This window comes from Raphanus sativus, chromosome 2 (genome assembly GCF_000801105.2).
Source record: "Raphanus sativus cultivar WK10039 chromosome 2, ASM80110v3, whole genome shotgun sequence".
Taxonomy (NCBI): domain Eukaryota; kingdom Viridiplantae; phylum Streptophyta; class Magnoliopsida; order Brassicales; family Brassicaceae; genus Raphanus; species Raphanus sativus.
This window is the reverse complement of record NC_079512.1, coordinates 2,257,895-2,268,935: the sequence shown is the minus strand read 5'-3', so window position 1 is coordinate 2,268,935 and position 11,041 is coordinate 2,257,895. Positions and strand designations below refer to the sequence as shown.

At 30.1% G+C, this 11,041-nt stretch overlaps 1 protein-coding gene across 1 annotated transcript; it reads right to left on the bottom strand.

The window, feature by feature from the left end:
• Window positions 1–8,722: 8,722 nt before the first annotated feature.
• Window positions 8,723–10,119, bottom strand: LOC108825661 (transcription initiation factor IIF subunit beta). Its single transcript, XM_018598994.2, has 4 exons — window positions 9,778–10,119; window positions 9,537–9,645; window positions 9,251–9,456; window positions 8,723–9,183 (listed from the first exon to the last, which is right to left on the bottom strand). Exons 1-4 carry the CDS (start codon window positions 9,973–9,975, stop codon window positions 8,908–8,910), a joined length of 789 nt encoding a protein of 262 aa, XP_018454496.2. The 5' UTR covers window positions 9,976–10,119; the 3' UTR covers window positions 8,723–8,907.
• Between the last annotated feature and the right edge of the window lie 922 nt (window positions 10,120–11,041).

Here is an 11,041-nt window from a genome sequence, read left to right as displayed (position 1 = left end):
ACTGACATGAACTAACCAACCCAAACTAACCGAATAAACCGAACCCACAAGCCTAATAATAGTTATCCGACTTAGGGTTTGACTGGTTTCCCCGCTACCACCCGTAAACGCAGCTTTTGCGATTGGTAGCGGTTGACAGCGTTTCAAAACAATCATATAAATCACTACAAATCGCTTCAAACCGTTCCGAACCTCTTAAAATCAAAAGCTGGTTCCAGCTAGCGTTTGCGGTTGCGGGTGGATAAAAAATATATTTTTCTAAATACTTTTTTAAAAGTTTAAAATTTAAGATAGAAATATTATAAATAAAAAATATATTTTATATTAATTTAAATTCACAAACAATATCATAATTTGTTTTATAAAAACATTAAACTAGCTATTGGTTAGAATTTTTAAAAAGTAATATACATACATATACAAAGATATACACATATATAAAACGAAACAAAATATTCTTTTAAAAGTTTAAATAAAAATATTCAAAAAAATTATTAAAATTATAACTTTCAACTAATTAAAAAATCAAAAACTAAACATAATATTATTATTAATCATATTATATTAATAATTATTATATTTCATCACAACAGTATATTTTTATATTTTTATATTGTTATAATATATTTATATTGGTAATTTATTATTAAATCGCTGTAATATCTTATAATCAACCAGTCACAAATATTCCGCAAACGCTACAATTTTTAAACGTTATGCCAGTCATACAAAACGCTTCATAACGCTTGAAACCGCAAACTTCCGCAACCTCAACCGCTGCGTTTGAACCAGTCAGGCACTAAACTAATAACGATTGAAGCTACAACTAAAAGTGTAATGTTTATTTCATCTTTGAAGGTGAACCTAGCATAAATCAAAGTTTGTATATCTAATGTAAGTATGTAACTATCTACACACATATGTTATGATTTAACGTAGCTACATTATAAATATAAAGATGATATTATACTATTCTTTATTGGAGAGACAACTATTAGATAGAAATCTGACATATGCATCTAACGATGAATATTCATTTATAAATATCTCTATAATATTATTTGAAAAGTCAGTTTCCTACGTGTCGCGCTTACGTTAACTCTCACGGTGGTTGATTACGATGATACCCTTAATGAATCAAATATATCTAATTATCATTATTAAACATTTATTTTATTTTATTTTTCCTTTTCTATTTATGTTTCCTTTTTTTTCAAATAACCTATATATAAAGAAAATTTAAAAACGAAAATATATTTTATATATAGTGTAATTCATAATAAGGAAATTTCGCAAAATAATCTTGATTTTAAAGTAAAAAAAAATCTTCCCTTTTTAAAAATAATCTTAACAATATAATATATTTTTTTAAAGTATTAAGCATTTTATTTAAATAAATATATTTCTCATATTATTACAAAATAATTTAAATAGCATAAACTAAGATATCTTTAATGAATAAAATTTAATTTAATCTTTTTATGTCCCCTTTTATATTTTTCAAATAACATGTATGATAAAGAAAATATTTATAAACTTAAACCGAAAATACTTTTTATATATAATTTGATTTCATAAATAGGAAATTTTAGAAAAATAATCTTGATATTAAATAAAGAATTAATATTCCTTTTTCGAATGTATCAATTATATTTTTATGCAATTTCGTACCTATCATCATTTTATTTTTATAATTTTATTTGTGATAATTATCATATTCCAAATTACCAAGTACTATAAAATTAACATAGTCATAGGCTATTTACAAATAGCCAATTCATAAATATATATACACATCTAAGATGAAAACCAAACTAATGCAAAGAATATGATTTGGTTGAATAAGATTAGAAATAGTTATACTTACATTTAACGGAAATATGTAACACAATATACCCACAAATGAGTAACTAGACCAATCCAAATTATTTTATACAAAGTCAAACATTAAATAAAAATAATATATTATCATTTATTCTCAACATTTTACTAAATAAATTTGAAATTCCCATCATTTTCACGAGTTATATTCTCATCATTTTCTTTGTAACAAAGGCTTAAAGGTTTGCTGGTTAACAATGACACAGGGTCAATTGTTGGGATCCACGGATGAACCAAGGAATGGCGAAGGAACACGCAAGAGGCTGAAGATTTCAGTACCTCATTTTGACAATTCGGCTTTGATCAAGTCATGTTCTAGGATGCTGATGGGCAGATGCATGAATCCAGGACAACAAGAGATGAAGGCTTTACTTACTAAGCTTCCCAAGATATGGAATCTGGAGGATAAGGTGGTCGGAACGGACTTGGGATTGGGGAAGTTCCAGTTTGAGTTCGAGAAGGAAGAAGATATTGAAGGGGTCCTCAAGCATCAATCATATCATTTTGATTATTGGATGATTGCTTTGGGGAAATGGCAACCTAAGAAGTCACTTCACTATCCATCGGAAATCCCTTTTTGGGTTCGAGTCTTGGGTGTGTCCAAGGAGTACAGAACAGTTCCGACATTTGACAGCATCGGAGGTGCCATTGGAGAAGTGATTGAGGTCGACTTGGATCAAATGAGGGTTTTGGTAGTGGTGGATGCCTTTAAAGAACTGTGTTTTGAGACGTCAGTGGATTTCAAAGGAGGTGAGTTTTATGACGGGGAAGAGGTGCCCATTCTCTTACGATATGAGCGTCTGTTTGGATATTGTGAGAATTGTGGCAGCTTGTGTCACAATGAGGCGACCTGTCCAACAGGAAAGGGGGCTCAACAGAGCCAAGTGAAGCAGGCAGAGAACCGTGTAGGCAATGGAGGATGGCACGATGCGGGGACACACGATGAGAGAGCACGAAGCTACAAGGGTGTTGTCCTTAATGGGAATGGAGGCTATCAAAACCGGGAGAGGGAGTCAAGGGATTATTATGGCAAAGGCAAAGGCAAAATGGTGGAGGAAGCTGGTTCACAGTGGGTAAGAGTTGCAGACAAAGGAGGCAAGAGAGGATCCGGTTATAAAGGGAATCACAGGGGAGAAGGCGAAACGATGCGACACAAAACCGAGCGACGGGAGAATCAACGACCCCAAGACCACACTAGTAATGGTTTGCGTACATAAGGATGATGGAGGGCTAGGTTTTAGGGATTTTACGGATTTTAACACCGCTATGCTAGGTAAACAGCTATGTAGATTAATCGAGAAACCCAACACTCTATTTTCTCGTGTCTTTAAAGGTCGATACTTCAGGAACGCTTCACCCCTGGAACCGATCAGATCGTACGCGTCCTCCTATGGGTGGCGTAGTATAATCTCTGCTAGATCTCTGGTTAGCAAAGGACTAATCAAAAGGGTGAGATCAGGGACATCCATATCAGTATGGAATGATCCGTGGCTCCCAACCACTCGCCCGAGACCAGCAAATAAAAAACAAAATGTTCTCTTACCGGATCTTACGGTTGACTCCCTCATTGATGAAACAACACGAACTTGGAAATCACACACTCTTCAGGAGATATTGGATCCTGACGATGTAAAAATCGTAGAGAGTATACCTTTAAGTAGGATACCAACTATTGATCGGGATGGCTGGCATTTTACAAAAAATGGAAAATATACGGTAAAATCAGGATACCAAGTGGAAAGAACATATCCTGATATAGAGAGAGGGACAGTAGAATTTGGACCCACGGTAACTGCTCTTAAAGCGAATTGTTGGAAAGTGCGCTGTCCATCCAAGATGAAGCATTTTCTATGGCAACTTTTGTCAGGATGTATAGCAGTTAGGAAAAATCTTAAGGCAAGGGGTATTAAAGGTGATATACGGTGTGATAGATGTGGAGCATCAGAGGAATCCATAAATCATGTCTTCTTTGAATGTCCACCGGCAGTCCAGGTCTGGGCGCTATCAATGATCCCAACGCATCCAGACCACTTCCCAGGACAATCTTTATTTGTGAATATGGATTATTTATTTTGGAGGGTTACACCCACAATGGAGGAGCATCATTTTGCATGGATACTCTGGTATATATGGAAAGGACGGAATAGCAATTTTTTTAGTAATTTGGATACGGAACCGAAGGAGACTCTTCGGCGAGCTATGACTGAATCTTTACTTTGGATGGAAGCTCAGCAGGATATAGTTCAGCATCAAAATCAGGCTCTACACATGTCTGATGGAGTATTACCGCCTAGATCGGGACGATGGTGTTTCACGGATGGATCATGGAAAGCAGAGGATATTTTCTCCGGACAAGGATGGTACAGTACTTTAGAGGGCTTTGAAGGTTTATTGGGAGCTAGGAATACGAGGGCTAGTCAATCCCCGTTACATGCAGAAATCGAAGCGCTTATTTGGGCGATGGAGTGCATGAGGAATTTAAGGCAATATAACGTTACATTTGCAACGGATTGTTCTCAATTGGTGAAGATGGTTTCGGAACCAGAGGAATGGCCAGCATTTGCGAGTTACTTGGAGGACATCAAGAGTCTGAAGAGAAGTTTCAATAGCTCAGAGATTATTCATATACCACGGACGCAAAACAACAAGGCGGATAGCTTAGCACGCAGTGTGAGGCAACAAACGTCGTTTACTGTCCATATGGATACAGAGCACCCAGTTTGGTTTACAGAGTCCACATGAGTCTGTAAAACGGCCGACAAAAAAAAAAAAAAAAAATTTGAAATTCTCAAATAATACTACAAATATATTAACCAACTATTACAATTAAGATGTAATTTTGAACCGATCAACACTTTAATTTACTTTTACTATTTGATTTTCAAAACAACATATATTAAATTATACATAATCCTACTAAATATATATATATAAAAATTTAAAGCAAGAATCAAACTGTATAAAAATAACAAAATTAATCAAAATTTTAATCGGTATAACAAAATATCTTAGTTGAATCGTAAAAATTAAATGTTATTTAATATATCCAAATAATAACCAAACAATCGAGATATTATATATCCAAAATTATAATCTAATTAAAATAACACAAAGTTATTTAAAACAAACCATGCATATTGATTACAATATAAATTACATAATAATTAAAAAATTAAAAAATATTAATAAACTATCATAATGTAAATAAAATATTATAATGTATTTACTTTATAAATATTTATACCCGTGCATGAGCACGGGAAAATCACCTAGTTAATTAATAACTGTACAATCTATACCAATAAGGAATTTTATTGAGAATATAATTATTTAGGTGTATTTTTTTTTTGTTAGAAAATATTATATGCGAGTAAATTTAGGTTAAGTTGTTAAGTTACTAATTAATGGCCCTACTATGATTTTATTATAGTAAATAAAAATCAAGACCTTAAATTAATAGATTAGATATACTAATTATATCATTTTATTTTTATTATATTTTAATTTTTATTGTATATTTGTGAACATAAACTGAAAAGGTATTTTAAGATGTTAATCATATTAATTCTTGAACAGAAGAATAGTAAGCTAATACAAATTTCAAAAGTTATTATAGCACATATTATCTTCTAAGTTCTAACACAAGTTTTAAATTAGAAATCACAATTTAAAAATAATGTATAAAAATTTTAACACATTTTTTATAATAAAAGCAAAGCCAGAGGCCTTTTCTAATCATGCAACTCATCTATTAATCTACTAAGTTATGTAAATGATTAGAATACATATTTTTGACTTACAATTTGTTTAGATTTTCATGAGATATATTCATAAATAAATTTTATCACGTAAAATAAATTATGTGATATATATATTTTTTAATTCATATAAGCTATTGTGATTTGGTTGTTATCGAATTGAAAGATTAAAATCTATTATATCCTACGTTTGCATATAAACCACATATGTTTATACAAACACATGATTAGATATTATCCAAGAATATTTATTTTATACATTTAAGAAGTTACACATGTAAATGTGTGAACACCTAAAAATGTTAAAACTAAATATTTTTATTAAATTGTATAAAATTTTAGTAATGGTTAAATAGTTGGAACAGATGTATTAAACTCTACTGAATTATATAACTCAATGTCTAAGAGAAGTTTGATATATAAAAATACAATGAGTTAAATGGTTTTCTTGGACTATAGAATAAAAATAGAGTAAAACCGGAATTATAACAAATGAACACAGCTGACAAACAATCGAACAGACTTGAAAAACTTCAAAACAATGGATCACGTAGAAATAGAACAGACCAAGTCACTATAGTGATTAGTGTTTCATTTGGATAAAATTGGTTAAGGATAATAGTCTTGAACCGTAAATTTCGGTTACATTTGTTTGAATCATTTTGTAAGTATATTTCGATAAATAATAAATCTAAGAATATTATTTTCTAAAATAGGAGTTATATTGTATAAGCTAATAATAAGGAATGCTATAATTATTTCCAATTAGTTGTGAATATGTCCAAATTTAGATAACAATATTTTTAAGTAAATAAAAATAGGAACCTAAATTAATAGATTGAATTGTTTATTAAAAATCTAACAGAATCTTGTAAAAACTAAAAACCCCCCAAACACGCTATTAATCTATAATAATATATTTGAAAATTTTGATTACATAACTCATACTTTTTAATATTATATAAAACTGAAATAATTTATAATTTTATATCCTTTGATAGAAAAAATTATTATGTCATTTGAAAAATGAAATAATGGTAATAGAAAAGATGCACAATCTATTAATATGACAATATTAGAATCTTTTCACTATTATTAATAATTTTGAATTTCTATTTATTTTAGATCTAAAATGTTAATTTTGTGATAAGTTATAAAATATTTTTACCATTCTGAATTATCATATCAATATTGTGTACCGCAGTGCAAGAAATTAATTGTCGTTTGTTGTTCATATGGATGCGGAGCTACCAGTTTGATTTGCAAAATCTATATGAGTCTGTTTTGTTGCTGACAAAAAAATTATATACAAAATGATATAGTAAGTAATATATATTTTTAATTTTCGTGTATATATTTGATCGTTAAATAATATTATGCACGAAAAAATGATATTCAAATTAAACGAAGAGTATAATTTGCATAAAAATTAGAATTAATATTACTTACAAAACAAAAATAGTTTTAGTTACCATAAATATAAGAAATGTTCTGTTATTTTAAATAAAAAAATATTTATATTCAAACTAAATGTCATCGGCATGGCAATGCAATTTTTTTTTAAAGATCATGGGCAGAATAGTACTCCCTCCGTTTCATTTTATTTGTCATTCTAGGTTTATACACACATCTCTATAATATTATTTGAGAAGTCAGTTTTCTATGTGTCGCACTCACGTTAATTCTCACGATGGTTGATTACGCTGATACCCTTAATGAATTAAAAAAATTACATTTAGATACTATTATTGAAATTTTTATTTAGTTTCCTTTTAAATTTTTCCAAATAACATATATAATAAAAAGGAAACATTTATAAAGTTTTTTTAAAAAATTAAAAACGAAAATATATATTTATATAATATGATTTCATTAAAAAAGGAAATTTCACAAAATAGAAATATTCCATTTAAGACTATTTTAAATAACATAAAATATACTTTTGAAGTAATAAAGTATTTATTTATATCTATATTTTCTTAGATGAAAATATATATTTGTATATAATGTGATTTCGTAATCTATAAATTATATTTTACTTATATAATATGATTTCTAAAATACAATCACAAAAATTAAACGGTTTATTTTAAAGAGATATTAAAAATAAAGTAAAATTAACTTTTGATCAAATAATTAAAATATTTTTAAAAAATTAATATAACACTATATAATTTAACAAGGTAGATATATTATATATTATCATTATTAAAAATGTTTTCTAATATTAAATTTATGTTTTATGTTTGTCACAGTTAATATAACCATAATCAAAATACCAACGCAAATCTGAATTCTCATTTTTAGGATTATTTGTATAAATTTCAGTTTACCATTTAATATATATAAGACATAAAATTATTTAAATATTTAGTTATTGTAAATATTGATATGTGTTCATGAGCTTCCAAAAAGTATTAGTTACTTATGTAAGTAACTTCCAATTGATTATCGTTTTACTTTCTAATATTTTATTTTAAAAATCAACATATAGTTTAATTTTTGTAATTTGGAATCAAATATTTAGTTTATTTTTACTTCATTCTAAGCACAATATATCTTAAGTTATACATAATCTTCCTCAAATATATTTACATATCTAAGATAACAACCAAAGTAAAAGCAAATAATCATAATTTTCATATATTAAAATAAAAAATATTAGTTGAATTTAGAGAAATTGATTGATGCAATCCAATATACCCAAATGATAACTTATTTAAAATCATATGTCTGATTAAAATAATATAATATTATTAGTATAAATTATGCATACAAATTATAAATTAATTCAAAATTAAAATTAAATAACAATCAACTATTATAACATATTTAATTTATAAATATTTGTACCCGTGCATGAGCACGGGAAAATCACCTAGTATTAATAAAACATATGATTTTGTATATTCCCAAAATAAAAACACAATTACCTATACACCTAACTATATTTCAACCAATAGAAAAAATGAATTGGAGAATCTTGTTAATAAATTTTGCATTGAAATCATAGAACGACACTTATTCTGAAACGAAAATTTTGCTCCATAACGACAATTAAATCGAAACGGAGGGAGTATAGATTTAAAAGAAAAACAAACACTTTCATAACTTCCATATTTTCCTTTCAATAATACAAATTAAAATGTAACCCCTCTTCTCTCGCCAAAGTTCCTTTGATCAAAATGAATCCGTGGTTATAACATTATGACAAATGAAACATGTAGTATAGTAATCAATTGTGTGCTACAACACATGGGATTACATTTCACTGCTCTCCTGTATCATCATCTTCGCCAGCTTTCTTGTATTCTGGTTTAAGCTCATACGTCCCTTGGTTCGAACCTCTCTTGTTGTACACGCACAGCTCGTTCAGTATCTCTTTCAAAAACTGAGCTGGTTGATCCGTCTCCTGTACCAGCTGCTTCAAAGTCCAGTTTGGTTGGCCTTCGAATAGCTTGAACATTATAGCCTCGAGCTCCCCACGATCTCTCCTCGTCCTCTTCACCTCTGTTTGCTTGACTGGTGCAGGTTTCTTCTTCTCCTGCTCATTCATACACAACACATAAAACACCTTGCAAGGAAACTAAGATGTAGTATGATAATATTACCTTTGAATTGGAGGAAACTAAACCAAGCATTCCAGGCATAGGCCTCATATGTACGCCACGGTCGTTATCAATAACCTGTATCTGTCTACTTTTAACCATGGATTTGCTTGTTCTCTCTCGACAAAGCTTTGCGTACTCTTCAATGTCTTCGCCGTGTGGCTTCATATCAAACTTGTGTTCTACCTTTCCTTCACTTGCGGGATCACCTATGAATGAACAATTAAACATAGCCAGCTTTTAGCAGATGTTATCAATGAATGAGACAAGTTACAAATCCAAACCTCACCTAGATTGGATTCGGAGAAGATACCCATTGGAACAAAGTCTTTAAACATGTTCAAAGCGTAGCTCTTTGGCATGTTCCCATACTCAGCACCAACCATCTCCATGAAAAACTGATTTAACAATATTACAGACAACAAGTGTGTTCTTGAAACCAAGATGAAAAAGATTCTAAATTTGAGTCCCTAATAAAAAAAATCAAGAACTGAGAATCGATAATCGAAGATGTAAAGTAAACCCAATACCTCGGTCTGGGACTGTAGAGGATCAAAGGATTCAACAACCTTGCCTAAGCTATTGAATCCGGAGGATGAGAACGAAGAGGAAGAAGGAGCTTGCTTTCCCCAGGCCTTGGCGACAACTACAGGACTCTTCATCAACCAAACAGGTCGATCTGATTTTTCCAAATCGAGTTCGTGAATGTTATTTTTATCGTCTTCCATGGTCAACTCAAAAAATCGAATCTTTGTTCGTCTTCTTACAGTTCAGTTCTCTTCAGTTCTGATCTAAACTCTGTTTCGGATCCTTTTGTTTTCTTTGTCTTGTCTCTCTTACTCTCTTCGTGTTTTGACTATATGTCCTCTTTCACTCTGAAGCCGAGGTAAAGAAGGCGACAAGAGACCCGACCCGTTACTAAATACCCTGAATAATTGGGCCAAGGCCCATTAGTGGCCCATTTTTGATGTGCAAAAGCCTTTTCCTGGAGCTGTCTTTGTCTCTAATTTTGTTGCGAGAGTTTTTTTTTGCAGGAGTTTGTCTTTGTTGAATTAATTTCATTATTACAAGTTTCCAACTAATGAAGACTTAGCTATCGTCGCACCGCCTAGTCTACACAAAGGAGATAATAGAGCTAACAGTGGCGATTCTTTTCTCCTAATAAAGTCATGAATCTTAACGCTCGACGACCACCGCCAATGGCCTTAAACTTATATACTCTCTTGGTCGGTGAATTCCATCCTTGTCTGAAGGTTGGTATGTTAATAATGTTTGAGAGAATTGTTTACTACATAATTTTTTCTTTGGTTTAACATCATCATTCGTTTAATATTGAAAATTAATTTCCAAATAGATCACATAAATTATTTCACTTCAAACACATTTAACTATATATTTATTTTGAATAATTAAGTGAGAAAAAGATGTGTGTTTTTGATTATATACACAGGTAAATCAATTATTTTGAATATTTTTCACATTTATTATATTAGTATATACCACAAATGGAGATGCTACATAATCAAATCCAAGTTGCTTGCTTTCTATTGTTGTTTTGCCATTTTTGTTATAATTGTACTCCCATTAGGCTAAGACTTGGTTGAGATGGATTAACAATTGACGTAGTCAAGGTAAGTTAGTGTATGAAGTATCTTTGAGTAAAAATGATACTCCCTCTGTATCAATATAAGTGGGGTTTTATGATTTTTATTTTGTTTCAGAATAAGTGAAGTTCATACTAATCTAGATACAATTAATTGTCATTTGAAATTTCTAGCCAATTACAAAATAGTG

Excerpts from the sequence above, each read along its gene's own strand:
- LOC108825661 (XM_018598994.2), bottom strand. The coding sequence starts at position 9,975 with ATGGAAGACGATAAAAATAACATTCACGAACTCGATTTGGAAAAATCA. Across the intron at positions 9,646-9,777 it reads CTCTACAGTCCCAGACCGAG|TTTTTCATGGAGATGGTTGG; the intron begins GTATTGGGTTTA and ends TTGTTAAATCAG. Across the intron at positions 9,457-9,536 it reads CTTCTCCGAATCCAATCTAG|GTGATCCCGCAAGTGAAGGA; the intron begins GTGAGGTTTGGA and ends GTTCATTCATAG.